This window comes from Aedes albopictus, chromosome 1 (genome assembly GCF_035046485.1).
Source record: "Aedes albopictus strain Foshan chromosome 1, AalbF5, whole genome shotgun sequence".
NCBI classification, from domain to species: Eukaryota; Metazoa; Arthropoda; class Insecta; order Diptera; family Culicidae; genus Aedes; species Aedes albopictus.
The window spans coordinates 63,511,067-63,528,027 of NC_085136.1; the positions used below are offsets into that span (position 1 = coordinate 63,511,067).

At 46.6% G+C, this 16,961-nt stretch overlaps 1 protein-coding gene across 1 annotated transcript in view; it reads left to right on the plus strand.

The window, feature by feature from the left end:
• LOC109406871 (transcription factor Sox-8) overlaps nucleotides 1-14,951 on the plus strand; it is a 78,522-nt gene extending 63,571 nt beyond the window's left edge. Inside the window, exon 3 of the mRNA XM_062844657.1 lies at nucleotides 12,116-14,951. Within this exon, the coding sequence (XP_062700641.1) occupies nucleotides 12,116-13,574 (1,459 nt within the window). The 3' untranslated portion in view covers nucleotides 13,575-14,951. The remainder of the gene's footprint in view (nucleotides 1-12,115) is intronic.
• The last annotated feature ends 2,010 nt before the right edge of the window (nucleotides 14,952-16,961 follow it).

Below are 16,961 nucleotides of genomic sequence, written 5' to 3' on the forward strand. Positions count from 1 at the left end.
CGGAATTTTATTTCAATCTAGAGCATTTTTTGGTCAGGATTGGGCAATGTTCGTAAAGTTTTCTCGAACTTGTACGTAAAGCCTAAGCAAATTTCGCTATCGGTATCCGCAGCTGCAATATGCCTTTTCACTTCACGGAAACCTCATTATCACAAGTGTTCCATGTTCCATGTTTAATAATAAATTTCAACAACTTTAAACACATCTCCATCAATCACTTGATCAGCACTAACACCACTAGGCTTGACTCTACCTCTACCCGCAATCATGTATTTTGTCTTGGTAGATTTTATTGTCAAGCCATTTTTCGTTGTCTCCTTCTTCAGAAGAGCAGAAACGGCCTCCACTGCCCTACGATCGATGAGGATGAGATGAATAAATCTTCCTGAAACGCCTTGAATCTGAAATCCCACAACTATCCGAAGACCCCTAGAAATAATTCTGAAACTCCCTTGAGCGCACTGAAACGCTTCTGAAATCCCCCGAAAGGCTGCTTAGCCCCATGAAAACCCCGACAACCCGTCAGAAATCCTCTGAAACACCTTAAGCCTTTGGAGCCGGATTGTTTTGCCTTCGCCGCCTCAACCTCGCCGGCCTCGAACACGTTACTTATGCTCGGTTTCATCGCCAGGGTCATACATGTCCCCTCCGGCATCGAAGAGTTAAAACCCTCAAAACACCTCTGAAACTCCATGGATCACGCTGAAGCTTACCTCAACGTCTGTGCAGCCCTCTAAAGCTCTAAAGCTTGAAGTGGCAAAAAACTCGTTGAAACCACCCTGAGGCTCAACCGAATTCCGAGCCCCAAAGAACCCCCGAGAATCCCTCAGAAACCCCCTTGAAACGTCCTAAATAAAATGCCCTCCTGCAACCCGCTGAAGCTCATCTAGAAGATTAACCTTCACATACCCGCACCTTGACATCTCATTTTCAAAATGCTGGCATTTCGTCAATTTTCAGCCGATTTTTTTGAAGTCGCCCTCAATCGATCATAATTTGGTGCTAGTTTATTATACTCAAGTGGCCATGCAACATCCGGAACCATTCCGGAGATATTCCGGATTGTACTGGGGTCAGGGGGGGTGCCAAAATGGCAAAAAGTGATTATTTCGTGGGTTATTGTATTTGAATCATCAATTTTCAGCGTAATTTTTGTTGCGAGCAATGAAACACAACTGCAATAACCAGATTTGTATAAGTTGACCAATCCGGACCACCGTGACAGGTTCCGCGGGGGCCTCATTAGGGACACTTTTGGTTTTCAACCAAAACATGTCATGCGACGTATCAAACTTCATGATTTCAAGAGAATGAGACAGAAAAGTTACACTGAAGTATGTATCAACTGATATGGCCGCTCCGGAACACCTGAAACAGGTTCCGCGGGGGCCTCATTGGGGACACTTCTGTTTCTCAACCAAAACAAGTCGTGCGACGTATCAAACTTCCTGATTTCGAGAGAATGAGACAGAAAAAGTAGACTGAAGTATGTATCAACTGATATGGCCGCTCCGGAACACCTGGAACAGGTTCCACGGGGGCCTCATTGGGGACACTTCTGTTTTTCAACCAAAACAAGTCGTGCGACGTATCAAACTTCCTGATTTCTAGAGAATGAGACAGAAAAAGTAGACTGAAGTATGTATCAACTGATATGGCCGCTTCGGAACACCTGGAACAGGTTCCACGGGGGCCTCATTGGGGACACTTCTGTTTTTCAACCAAAACAAGTCGTGCGACGTATCAAACTTCCAGATTTCGAGAGAATGAGACAGAAAAAGAAGACTGAAGTATGTATCAACTGATATGGCCGCTCCGGAACACCTGGAACAGGTTCCGCGGGGGCCTCATTGAGGACACTTCTGTTTTTCAACCAAAACAAGTCGTGCGACGTATCAAACTTCATGATTTCGGGAGAATGAGACAGAAAAGGTAGACTGAAGTATGTATCAACTCATACGGCCGCTCCGGAACACCTGGAACAGGTTCCGCGGGGGCCTCATTGGGGACACTTATGTTTTTCAACCAAAACAAGTCGTGCGACGTATCAAACTTCATGATTTCGGGAGAATGAGACAGAAAAGGTAGACTGAAGTATGTATCAACTCATACGGCCGCTCCGGAACACCTGGAACAGGTTCCGCGGGGGCCTCATTGGGGACACTTCTGTTTTTCAACCAAAACAAGTCGTGCGACGTATCAAACTTCATGATTTCGGGAGAATGGGACAAAAAAGGTAGACTGAAGTATGTATCAACTCATATTATAAGTATAAAAAGTATTTTTGGAAATAAACATCTAACCTTTTATTTTTTTCAAACATATGCCGATTTTTCAGAAAATATACAGCTTGTGTACGTTTTGTGGATTGCTTAATCTAAATTTAAAAGGAACCTATGGGAAGTTTTCTAGAGCGCCCTTCCAAGTCGATACCGAGTCGAGTCTACTTAGTTTTATCTTTTCTGGCTTATTCATTCGAAATCATGAAGTTTGATATGTTGCACGGCAGGTTTTGATTGTAAACCAGAAGTGTCATCAATGACGCCACCGCGGAACCTGTGCTAGATATGCCGAGGTGGTCATATTATTGACACAGACTTAAGTCTATCATTTTTGGCTCATTCATTCTAAATCATGAAGTTTGGTACGGCGCACGACATGGTTTGATTGAAAACAAGAAGTGTCTCCAATGAGGCCCCCTTGTGCAAGATGTTCCGGGTGGTCATATTAGGTGATACAGGCTTTAGTCTATCATTTCTGGTTTATTTATTTGAAATCATGAGGTTTGATACGTCGCACGACATGGTTTGGTTGAAAACCAGAAGTGTCCCTAATGAGGCCCCGCGGAACCTGCTCCAGTTTTTCCGGAGCAGCCAAATCAGTTGATACATACTTCAGTCTAAATTTTCTATCTCAATCTCTCGAAATCATGAACTTTGATACTTCGTACGATTTGTTTTGGCTGAAAAACATAAGTGTCCCCAATGAGGCCCCCGCGGAACCTGTTCCAGGTGTTCCAGATCGGCCATATCAGTTGATACATACTTCAGTCTACCTTTTCTGTCCCATTCTCTCGAAATCAGGAAGTTTGATACGTCGTACGACTTGTTTTGGTTGAAAAACAGAAGTGTCCCCAATGAGGCCCCCGCGGAACCTGTTCCAGGTGTTCCGGAGCGGCCATATCAGTTGATACATACTTCAGTGTAACTTTTCTGTCTCATTCTCTCGAAATCATGAAGTTTGATACGTCGCACGACTTGTTTTGGTTGAAAAACAGAAGTGTCCCCAATGAGGCCCCCGCGGAACCTGTTCCAGGTGTTCCGGAGCGGCCATATGAGTTGATACATAGTTCAGTCTACTTTTTCTGTCTCATTCTCTCGAAATCAGGAAGTTTGATACGTCGTACGACTTGTTTTGGCTGAAAAACATAAGTGTCCCCAATGAGGCCCCCGCGGAACCTGCTCCAGGTGTTTCGGAGCGGCCATACCAGTTGATACATACTTCAGTCTACTTTTTCTGTCTCATTCTCTCGAAATCAGGAAGTTTGATACGTCGCACGACTTGTTTTGGTTGAAAAACAGAAGTGTCCCCAATGAGGCCCCCGCGGAATCTGTTTCAGGTGTTCCGGAGCGGCCATATCAGTTGATACATACTTCAGTCTACTTTTTTCTGTCTCATTCTCTCGAAATCAGGAAGTTTGATACGTCGCACGACTTGTTTTGGTTGAAAAACAGAAGTGTCCCCAATGAGGCCCCCGCGGAACCTGTTCCAGGTGTTCCGGAGCGGCCATATCAGTTGATACATACTTCAGTGTAACTTTTCTGTCTCATTCTCTCGAAATCATGAAGTTTGATACGTCGCACGACTTGTTTTGGTTGAAAAACAGAAGTGTCCCCAATGAGGCCCCCGCGGAACCTGTTCCAGGTGTTCCGGAGCGGCCATATCAGTTGATACATACTTCAGTCTACTTTTTCTGTCTCATTCTCTCGAAATCAGGAAGTTTGATACGTCGCACGACTTGTTTTGGTTGAAAAACAGAAGTGTCCCCAATGAGGCCCCCGCGGAACCTGTTCCAGGTGTTCCGGAGCGGCCATATCAGTTGATACATACTTCAGTGTAACTTTTCTGTCTCATTCTCTCGAAATCATGAAGTTTGATACGTCGCACGACTTGTTTTGGTTGAAAAACAGAAGTGTCCCCAATGAGGCCCCCGCGGAACCTGTTCCAGGTGTTCCGGAGCGGCCATATCAGTTGATACATACTTCAGTCTACTTTTTCTGTCTCATTCTCTCGAAATCAGGAAGTTTGATACGTCGCACGACTTGTTTTGGTTGAAAAACAGAAGTGTCCCCAATGAGGCCCCCGCGGAACCTGTTTCAGGTGTTCCGGAGCGGCCATATCAGTTGATACATACTTCAGTCTACTTTTTCTGTCTCATTCTCTCGAAATCAGGAAGTTTGATACGTCGCACGACTTGTTTTGGTTGAAAAACAGAAGTGTCCCCAATGAGGCCCCCGCGGAACCTGTTTCAGGTGTTCCGGAGCGGCCATATCAGTTGATACATACTTCAGTGTAACTTTTCTGTCTCATTCTCTCGAAATCATGAAGTTTGATACGTCGCATGACATGTTTTGGTTGAAAACCAAAAGTGTCCCCAATGAGGCCCCCGCGGAATCTGTCACGGTGGTCCGGATCGGTCAACTTATACAAATCTGGTTATTGCAGTTGTGTTTCATTGCTCGCAACAAAAATTACGCTGAAAATTGATGATTCAAATACAATAACCCACGAAATAATCACTTTTTGCCATTTTGGCACCCCCCCTGACCCCAGTACAATCCGGAATATCTCCGGAATGGTTCCGGATGTTGCATGGCCACTTGAGTATAATAAACTAGCACCAAATTATGATCGATTGAGGGCGACTTCAAAAAAATCGGCTGAAAATTGACGAAATGCCAGCATTTTGAAAATGAGATGTCAAGGTGCGGGTATGTGAAGGTTAATAAGCTATCTTTAGCCCCCGGATCCCCTCTGATATCCCCTGAAATGGCCAGAAATACCTTTGAACACTCCCCCCCCCCCCCCCCCCCTTAAGCTTACCTGAATGCCTGCTAAGTCCTATAGAAGCCCCCACTGAAACGCTCTCAAAAGCCTTGAAACACCTCTGAAACCTCTTGGAACCCACTAAAGTTAACCTGCAGTTATCTGGGATCCGAGGGGTTTCACTAAAACGTCCAGAAACGTATTGAACCCCCGCCCTCTCTGCAGCTTACCTGATTGCCTGTTAAGCTCCATTAAAACCACGATAACCCTTCAAAAACACCCTGAATCGCTCTAAAACGTCTTGGAATGCCTCTGAAACGGCCTGAAACCCGTTCAAGCTTACCTGAAAGCCTGTGAAGCTCTCTTCAGCACGGGATCTCCTCTGAAAAGCCCTGAAACTGCCAGAAACGCATTGAAACCCCCTGAGGCACACCCGAATGCCTGTTAAGCCCCAAAAAATACACCAGAGCCTCCTCCCAAAAACGGTCAGAAATGCCAATCTCTGAAACCCCCTGGAATCCGCTGAAGCTCAACTGAAGGCCTAAAAAGCCCCCGAAAACGCCTTAAAACCCTCTAAACACCTCTGAAACTCCCTAGAACCCACTGAAGCTAACCTGGACGTCTGTATAGCCCTCTGAAGCCCCCGAAATCCCTTTTGAATAACCAAGATACCCCCCCCACCCCCAGGCGGCAAAAACTCATTTAAACCACCGTGACACTCACCTGAATGCCTGTAATGTCTCATAGAACCATAGAACCTCCGATCTATATCGGCCTGTAACCCGTTCTGAAACGGCCTGGAACCCGTTGAAGCTCACCTAAAAGCCTGTGAAGCTCTCCTAAGCTACCGGGATCTTCTCTACAACCTCCTGAAAAGGCTCAGAAGCTCATCTGGATGCCTGCTTAGTCCCATAGAATCCCCGAGAATCCCTCAGAAACCCTCTCATACGTTCTCAAATGCCTTCTCAAGCACTCCTAAGCATCTGGGAACCTCCTAGAATGAACCCTCATAATCCGTTTGAGTCGTCCTTAAGGGTTAAACGCTTTGAAAGGCCTCTGAAACCTCTTAGATCTCACTGAAGCGCATCTGATAGTCTGTGAATCTCTTTTAAGCCTCCGGAATCCTCCCAGAATCCTGCTGAAATGGCCAGAAATGCCTCGAAAACTCCTGTGACTAACCTGATACTTCCTTAAACGCGTTGAAACGTCTCTGAAACCCCCAAGAACCTTCTGAAGCTCATCTGAGAGTCTGTCATGTACTCTTGCCTCTGGGATCATCTTTGGAACCCCCGAAACTGCCAAAAATGCATTGAACCCCCTGCGGTTCAGCTGCCTAAAAGTTAGTGAAGCTCTCTTAAGCCCACGGGATCCTCTCTGAAACCGCCTGAAACAGCCAAAATGCCTTAAACTCCCATGAGTCTTATCTGTAAACCTGCTAAGCCCCATAAAATACCCCAGAACCCCTCAAAAGCGGCCAGAGACGCATTGAATGCTCTCTGAAAACCGCGGAACCCGCTGAAGCACACCTGAAAGCCTGTGAAGCTCTCTGAGGACGTCGGGATCCCCTCTTAAACCTTCTGAAATGACCAGAAACGCCTTGAAATTCTCCTACTAAGTCTTATGAATTCACCTAGAATCCCTCAAAAACCCGCTGAAACGTCCAAAAACGCATTGAAACGCCTCTCAAATCACCTGTTACCCGCTGAAACTCACCTTAAAGTGTTTAAAGCTTTACAAAGCCCCCGGAATCCCCTCTGAAACTTCTGAAACCCGTGTAAAACGCCTTGAAGCTCTTCTGAAACCTATCTCTACCCGCAATCATGTACTTTGTCTCCTTCTTCAGAAGAGCAGAAGCGTCCTCCACTGCCCTAGGATCGATGAGGATGAGATGAATAAATCTCTCTAACCCCCCTCAATATCTTTCCGAAAGTTCTCCTGAAACGCCTTGAATCTGAAACCCCACAACCATCCGAAAACCCCTAGAAATATTTCTGAAACTCCCTTAAGGTGAAACGGGACGCCGTGTTATTTTTCCTATCTTGCCTCTCTTTCTAACAATTTGCCTCGCGATTTTGAAGATGGTAATCTCGAGTTCTATCGCACTGAAGATGCTGAAAAACAATCAGCATATGTCAATTTCTTGATTTTGCTTTGGCTGACCAAGCCATGTGGGAAATTACACTGTTGAAAATGCTTTGACATCCATGTGCACAACAGAACATGTGCTCGATGAACAAATTGAGATTTGAAATTATGAAAAGAAATCCACGTACTCCGGTGAGACTCGAACTCACGACTCCCAATTCGCTAGACGGGCGCTTCTATTCCTTCAAGCTACGGAGTCACTCGACTATCTCCGTCGCCAGCAGGCCTAGAACTGAACTCGATTCCACAATCGCACATGGTTATCTTCTTTTCACAATCCAAACCCCCTTCGGATGGGATTAGATGAACATCTAACACATTGTCTGTTGTGCACATGTATGTCAAAGCGGGAGAGGAAGTTATTTTTAATTGTCGAGAGCTTCGGGCACTGCCTTCCAATCACTTATTGGTATGGCAATTAGTGTGCAGTCGGACTCTCGACGGGTCGGTCCTCGGCCGACCGAATACGGTAAGGGTGACCGTAGCACCTTACAAATGTCAATTTCTTGATTTTGCTTTGGCTGACCAAGCCATGTGGGAAATTACACTGTTGAAAATGCTTTGACATCCATGTGCACAACAGAACATGTGCTCGATGAACAAATTGAGATTTGAAATTATGAAAAGAAATCCACGTACTCCGGTGAGACTCGAACTCACGACTCCCAATTCGCTAGACGGGCGCTTCTATTCCTTCAAGCTACGGAGTCACTCGACTATCTCCGTCGCCAGCAGGCCTAGAACTGAACTCGATTCCACAATCGCACATGGTTATCTTCTTTTCACAATCCAAACCCCCTTCGGATGGGATTAGATGAACATCTAACACATTGTCTGTTGTGCACATGTATGTCAAAGCGGGAGAGGAAGTTATTTTTAATTGTCGAGAGCTTCGGGCACTGCCTTCCAATCACTTATTGGTATGGCAATTAGTGTGCAGTCGGACTCTCGACGGGTCGGTCCTCGGCCGACCGAATACGGTAAGGGTGACCGTAGCACCTTACAAATGTCAATTTCTTGATTTTGCTTTGGCTGACCAAGCCATGTGGGAAATTACACTGTTGAAAATGCTTTGACATCCATGGATGTCAAAGCATTTTCAACAGTGTAATTTCCCACATGGCTTGGTCAGCCAAAGCAAAATCAAGAAATTGACATTTGTAAGGTGCTACGGTCACCCTTACCGTATTCGGTCGGCCGAGGACCGACCCGTCGAGAGTCCGACTGCACACTAATTGCCATACCAATAAGTGATTGGAAGGCAGTGCCCGAAGCTCTCGACAATTAAAAATAACTTCCTCTCCCGCTTTGACATACATGTGCACAACAGACAATGTGTTAGATGTTCATCTAATCCCATCCGAAGGGGGTTTGGATTGTGAAAAGAAGATAACCATGTGCGATTGTGGAATCGAGTTCAGTTCTAGGCCTGCTGGCGACGGAGATAGTCGAGTGACTCCGTAGCTTGAAGGAATAGAAGCGCCCGTCTAGCGAATTGGGAGTCGTGAGTTCGAGTCTCACCGGAGTACGTGGATTTCTTTTCATAATTTCAAATCTCAATTTGTTCATCGAGCACATGTTCTGTTGTGCACATGGATGTCAAAGCATTTTCAACAGTGTAATTTCCCACATGGCTTGGTCAGCCAAAGCAAAATCAAGAAATTGACATTTGTAAGGTGCTACGGTCACCCTTACCGTATTCGGTCGGCCGAGGACCGACCCGTCGAGAGTCCGACTGCACACTAATTGCCATACCAATAAGTGATTGGAAGGCAGTGCCCGAAGCTCTCGACAATTAAAAATAACTTCCTCTCCCGCTTTGACATACATGTGCACAACAGACAATGTGTTAGATGTTCATCTAATCCCATCCGAAGGGGGTTTGGATTGTGAAAAGAAGATAACCATGTGCGATTGTGGAATCGAGTTCAGTTCTAGGCCTGCTGGCGACGGAGATAGTCGAGTGACTCCGTAGCTTGAAGGAATAGAAGCGCCCGTCTAGCGAATTGGGAGTCGTGAGTTCGAGTCTCACCGGAGTACGTGGATTTCTTTTCATAATTTCAAATCTCAATTTGTTCATCGAGCACATGTTCTGTTGTGCACATGGATGTCAAAGCATTTTCAACAGTGTAATCAGCATATGCACTGCAAGTGAGCATACACAGTGATAGGTTTTTGTTGCAAAATATGAAGTAGAATCTGAGATTACCATCTTAGTAGCAACGGAGCAATGGCGGATATTTCCCCGACCGTCCCGTCCGCCTTTAAGCGCACTGAAACGCCTCTGAAATCCCCTGAAAGCCTGCTCAGCCTCATATAAACCCCGACAACCCGTCAGAAATCCCCTGAAACACCATAACTCTTTGGAGCCGGATTGTTTCGCCTTCGCTGCCGCAACCTCGCTGGCTTCGAACGCGTTTCTTATGCTCAGTTTCATCGCCGGGGTCAATAGACCCATTCGGCATCAAATGGTTAAAACCCTTGAAGCACCACTGAAACTCCATGGAACCCTCTGAAGCCTTGTGCAGCCATTTCAAGCCTCTGATAGCCCTGGAGTGGCCAAAAACTTTTTGAAATCACCCTTAGGCTCAACTGAATGCATGCTAAGCCCCATAGAACCCCCGAAGATCACTCAGAAACCTCCTGAAATCTGCCTGCCTGTCAAGGCACTCTTAAGCCTCTGGGTACCCCTTTGGAACCCTCTATAACGGTCAAAAATGCATTTAAACCTGAGGCTTACATGAACGCCTGCAAAGCCGCAAAGAACTCCCAAGAACTCCTCAGAAGTCCCATTTAAACGTCCCAAAATGCCTTGAAACGCCTCTGAAATTTCCTGGAACCCGCTGAAGCTCTTATTCTTCTTCTTCTTTATGGCTCTACATCTCCACTGGGACTTGGCCTGCCTCGCTTCAATTTAGTGTTCTTTGAGCACTTCCACAGTTATTAATTGAAGGGCTTTCTTTGCCTGCCATTGCACGAATTTGAAGCCTCTGCTATGCCCCATATAACCCCCAGAACCCCTCTGAAATCCCATGAAGCGACGAGCGACCTAAAACGCTTTGAAATACTTCGGAAGCCCCCTGGAACCCGCTGAAGCTCACCTGAAAGCCTGTGAAGCTCTTTTACGGCCCCTGAAAGCCTCTGAAACGGCCGCTTTGAAACCCCAAAAAAATGGTGAGCCTCAAACCCCAAAGCCTGAGAAACTCCTGATAACTACTAAGAAATGCCCTAAAACACCTTTCAACGCCTCTTGAACACCCTAAAACGTCCTAAATCACCTTGAAACGCCTCTGATACCATCTAGAACGCACTAAAGCGCCTCTGAAACTCCCCTTCCCCCTTGTTGCTCATCTGAAACCATGTCTCCAAAGCTCCTGAGATCGCCTCTGAAACCCCGTGAAACGACCTGAAACGCCTTTAAACCACCAGAACTCCCCTGAAAGCCTGCAAAACTCCATGAAGCCTCCAAGGTTACCTCCGAAACCCTCTGAATCACTTCTGAAACTACCATGCTTAACTCCCTAAATCCCTCGAGAACTCTAAAAAAAACCCCAAAAGCCTTCAGAAATGTATCTAAACACACTGAAACGCCTTGCAGCTATTCGGAAACCCCCCAAAACGCACATCAAGCTCTCCTGAAGCCTGTCAGATCCCCTTTAACTTCCGCAACCCCCTCGCTCTGAAATCCTAATGAAACGCAGTGAAGCCTCTTGAAATCACTATGAAATCCTTCAAAACCTTGCTCAAGCTCTCCTGAAAACGTGGGGAAAACAATCAGTGTCACTTCTCGGCCTAGTAATAGAACGACCATGCTGCTCATATGTTCAAGTTCGGGGAAAGTTCTGAGGGGCCGAGGTCATTTGGCCGAACGCTATTTGGCCGAATGCTGTTTGGCCGAAAAAGGAATGATGAAGCCAAGTGACCATACCACTGTTCCCCGTCTCAGTATAACTCGAAAGAACAGCCTATGATTCAAAGAAGGAAAAAACTTTGATGATATATTGGCAGTTTTAACGCCAACTAATCCTTGAATATTAAAACTAGTAAGAATAGCCTTATTAAAAGAAGGAAAAACTTCTGATAATCATATTGGCAGTTGGAACACAGAGAACAGACATTTAAGCTCGAACAAAAATACGTCGAAATCATGTGTAAAGGATTTAAGTGTACCTCAGCGCCACCAACGGAGACTGCCCCACATATAAAATCGGTTTGACCCCACGATGGCAGTGTTCATCGTTAAAATACACTAGCCCACAAAGCGATGCGAGCGCCAAACGACCAAAAACGGCGAGCACTGGTAACTAATTTGACAACACAACAATGTAAGTGATGGAACGCTAGCGCCGCGCAACGGGAGCATAACCACATACTCTGATATGACCGTTACAAAGTTTTACACAAGGCAGAAAGCGAAGATAGACGTCTGTTCTCTGTGGTTGGAATGTCAAAAACTTCCTCTGAATTCTTTTGATCATGATTCGGCCAAACGGCATTCGGCCAAATGGCCGGACACTGGGGCTGAGAATGTCATGTTTTTCTTGAACAATTTAAGACACCTCAAGGATTGATACAAATTTTAGCCCATTTCCCCCTTTTCCTTATCATCGGTGAGATCGTATATGGTGAACTTTTTTTTTCTGAATTCCGTCGCACAGCGAAATTCCCCTCTTTATTTACACACGTGTTCAGCCGTTGAGGTTTCCTTTTAAATTCCTACGCTTAGATTAATCAACCATACAAGAAGGGTGATTCCTGCTATAAGTTTAACCCTTATTACGTGTTAACCATTCTGAGCCATTTAGAGTTACGGTCTGAGGGGGTTCAACTCATTTCCCGTGAGAACTTACCTTCATTACTCGCCGAAAACAGAGAACCAAACAGCTGTGCAAATATCTAACGTTACCCTCTTACCTCATTTCAGAAACCTTGCCGCCGAAGACAAACTGCCCTTCATCGAGCAGGCGGAGAAGCTACGGATGACACACAAGAGCCAACATCCCGACTACAAGTACCAACCGCGCCGGAAAAAGTCCAAGAAGTTCGGCAAACACGGCAAGCACTGTTGCGACGAAGACTGCGAAGATTCCAACAGCTCGCCACCGCCTGCTCCGAAGCCACGTGCCAAAAAGTCCGCCACCGGTGCCGCTGCAAACAAATCGAAAGCGGTGGCAAACCAAACGAAGGCGGCTACTGCGACCGTACTCGCCAACGCCAACTATGATTTCATCAACCAGCAAGCGATTCTGAGAGTTGCTCAACCTACGGCAGACTTGCCGACTCCCTCTTCGTCGACTTCATCCGTCGAGCAGTACCCGGGGTACTCGATGAAAACGGAAACCGGAAACCGATACTACGGAATGGGACCATGCGAGATGGGCTCACCTTGCAGTCCGCAGAGCCCAAGCGCGGCCTCCATCCATTCTTCGACGGAAGGTCAACCTCTCACACCGCCAACCACGCCGTACACCGGGCTGGCCAACGTCAAGTCCTTCTCGCCACATTCCCGGCTGTCCAGCAACGACAGCCCCGTAGGCTACTTCACCCGTAACGACTACATCACCGGAACGGCAACAGACTACCGCACCACCGAACAGTGGAGCTACTCGGCCAACAACCTATCGTCTTCGTCGGCCTTCACATCTCAGCCATCCAGCAAAGACTTCTACCGTAACTTCCCGAACCAAATGCACCAATTGCACGATTCGAACTCCCTCTCTTCCTACCACCTTACTCCCGCGACCCTCCAATCAACCCTCTCCTCCTCTCCAATCCCCTCTCTCCCCCCGGATTACTCCACCCTCACCTCAATCCCCAACCAGAACTACATGGTATCCCCCTTGGACCAGGACCACGTCGACATCGAGCAATACCTGGACAGCCAAGCCGTTGTGAAAAGATCCCTCACCGACACCCTCCTCCATCCAAAACACCAACTCTCCCCCTCCGCTCAAACGATCACACCCCTGGACTCCCTCGGCTCCGATCCTACCGCCTCGTCCATGGCGATCGACCACCCTAGCGCCGGTAGCCTTGCTCAAGGACCGTCCGCATCGTCGGTGTACTACGATTCGGCCGGATCGTCGTCGTCTCCGTCGGTTCCGTCGGCGCAGCATCAACACCAGCACCAGTCTCCGCAGCACCACACGCTTTACCATCACCTGGAGCAGCAGGCGGCAGCGGCGGCGGCATCGGTGACGGCACATCCGGCCCACCACCACCACCTGCACCATCCCCAGGCGCATCACCATCCGCACTCGGGACATCCCACGGGACACGGTGGCCATCATCATCACCAACATCCGGCGGCAACGATGGCTGCCCATCTGCCGTCGTACTTTAGCAGCTGGGGCTCGTCCGGGAATTACGGGGCCAATTCGTAATACCGGAGGGTTGATGAATAGCCAGTAGAATGATATGTTTATCTAGAATTTAAGGTTGATAAGTTGGTTGAAGAACAGAACTGTAGTGTACATAAGGAGAACATAAGAACCAGTGGAGTCTTATTGAAGCCGTTAGAAAAATCAGGCCTACTTAGCATTTGGTAATTTTGCGAGACGGTAAAATCCAAGAATCCATGGCAGCTACTTTTGGGAAGCTCTAGCTTCCATCTCGAATGTTTAGTAACTTCCTTCAATGACCTACGGTAGTTATCTGACTACTTAGAAATCTCATAAGCTATATTTCAGCAATCTCCGGTATCCGCGGTCTCCTTTCAAAAACTAAAGCATGTCACTCTGTGAATCTCCGACCATTTGCTCTAGCAAGTTTTTCTTGTATGTAACTTACAGTAGATTCCTTTGAAAATCTTCTAGAGCCTTCTGTATACTATCACAGACAAACAGACGCAACACTCTTCAAAACGGCTTGGCACATGCATTTAACGATCAATTCAAATTTCATTTGATTTACGCGATCGTTCCACCAGATGCGCTAGTGCTCGATCGCTTTGACGTTTGCCAGTGTACACGTTGCTGAATGATGCAAACGAAAATTACAGGTAATTTGTGTAGTAGTGTGCGTGTCAGCAAAACGTCAAACCCAAATCCATCATGGCCGACAGTGCCGCGTGCGGTTCTACCAACAGGTGGCAGTGTGCTCATAAAAATGACACCGGGCAAAAGTTTTCGATGAATTTCCTCTAACGTCTGTTTGTCTGTGATACTATTATCAGAACTTTCGAAGTATAGAATAGGGTTATGCTCAATTTGAAAAATTCGACCTTTAATCCTCAACTTCGACTTTGGGGAAACGACATCGCGATTCGCGACATAAACCTTGTTTAACGCAGAGTTCGTCCACATCAAGAGCTTCCGATGCTGGAACCGTGTACGCTTGGAAAAGAAAAGCAAATATAGATCCTTCAAACCAATTTCCAAACGGTAGTCAAAATTGATGTAAATGTTTCGTTTTCGAAGTACTAGCTAGGACGTTGATAGTTTTAAAAATTAGGCTAAGTTGTAACGGTCACATGATTTTCTGTGCTGTACTTTTTCATTTCTTTTTTCTTAATATTTGAACTAAGATGAACTTTCAAATACATAACTATTCTAAAAAAAAAACTACTGCATCTGCTCAATCCCTCTTGGTGGAGCTACACATATCACAAACGAAGGCATGTAAATGGTCTATTTTTTCTTATGTATGTTGAAATAATCTAGGATCTACTTAACCAACGTTTGTGCTGGAAGTATAATTCGATTTAAGAAATAAATTATTTTGTCAATGCTTAATGAACATGAAATAATCGTTAAGGAAAACTTTTGTTTTATTGAATTTGAAGAATTTAAGCCTTCCCAAGTAACAATTCGGAATCATTAATAAGCATGCCAGCTTAACAAGTGTTCTACGGAAGCACCGACAGTTGAATAAGGGTATATCCCAAGGAACAGTTTGTAACACGCCAGCCTGCGAGTTTGTCGGGATTAAAGTAAGATGGCTTATGCGCCACTTCTTTTGGAGACCACCTATCAGTTTATGGATTGCCCGGCCGTTGAGATCCCCAGGGAATGGGTCTAATTACTCCCGATCAAAGATACAAACGAGTCGGCTGACGTCAGACTTCGGAAGACAATTCAATGGAAAAAGGAAAAGGATTTTTATTCCTTGAGACGAGGAAACGAGACGGTAGTAATATAGTAAGTTCGCTAAGTTTTCATCACTGGCTGACTTAACCAACCCTCGAACCATCCAGTAGAAAATTAGAGAGTAGTCTCGGTTGTTTCGGGGAACCGCCCCAGTAAAATAAAAGAATTAACAAGAAATTAATTACGAACGGAAAAACATGCTAAACCTTCATGTCACTTTATTGACGACTCTTCACTATGGTTTTATCCAAGGGCTACGCCTAAAAGTATTCCCACCTCAAAACATCAGTACGGCATGGACACAAAACATTCATTTGTACATTTTTATTCTCTCTCCATTCTTTCGCTCTACACTAGCCTAGGCCTACTCTTTGCTTTCCCTTCTATCTTCCTATTCTGTCGTCGTGTGCGGGGTACTCTTTTTTTTTTTTATAGAATGAGAAAATCTGCAACAGATACCCAAGAGGTGGTTCCTCGGGTGATGTGGGGATCGACCCACTAAAAACTCATTCTCTTCCTTACCTTCGCGGTACGCCCGTTAGGGATGACTTCGAGAAGGGGGGGACCGTACATGAGTACACTCTAATAGTAAGCGTTCCACCAGCTACCGCCTTAAGTTGTTCACTCTCCCCTGGAGGCTCGGGTCCTGGCTAGTACTTAGACTACCCGTTGAACTCAATCTCCTGGATGGGGAAGGGGGCCAACTCAACTAGCTGTTGTTCGGCTCGCCATTTACTCTGTAGTTCAAGTACGATTCGAGAAACCGTGGAAGTAACGGAGTCCCACTTGTCCGCCCCCATACACAACCTTTCAACAATGTTGTCAGGCGTGATATCTCTACCGCATACCTCCTGCATACTCGACCTTTGCTCCACGAAACGTGGACATTCAAAGAGCACATGCTCCGCGGTCTCGTCGCAGTCTGCACACTCCGGACATGCGGGAGAGCCTGCGTGTCCGAATCTGTGCAGATACCACCTAAAGCACCCATGGCCTGACAGAAATTGAGTCAAGTGAAAATTCACCTCGCCATGGGGCCTGCTCGTCCACTTGGACACGCTCGGTATGAGCCTGTGTGTCCATCTACCCTTGCTGGAGGAATCCCATTCGCTCTGCCACTTCAGCATAGACGAGGTTCTGGCGATACGCCTCGCACCTCTTATGCCACGTCGCTCGAAGCATTCTTCATCCTCTGCCACCACTAAAGCTATGGGCATCATGCCCGCTAGCACACATACTGCGTCCTTTGAGACCGTGCGGTATGCGCTCACCACCCTAAGGCACATCAGCCTGTGGGTACTCTCGAGTCGCTTCACGTTTCGGTTAACCACTAGCGCCTTCGACCATGCAGCGGCGCCATACCGTAGTATGGAGACCGCTACTGCCGCGAGCAGCTTACGCTTACTCGAGACTATTGCCGAGCTGTTTGACATTATCTTTGACAATGCCATTATCGCCATGCTTGCCCTTTTGCAGGCATATTCTACGTGGCTTCCGAATTTCAGCTTATCGTCGATCATGACCCCCAATTGCTTCAGTGAGCGCTTAGAGTTGATCGTGCATCCACCTGTGGTGACCGCTGCCTGCTGTTCAGACTTGCGGTTGTTTACCACCACCACCACCTCCGTTTTGTGGTGCGCGAGTGCCAAATGTCTCGACCTCATCCAATCCTCCACTATGCCA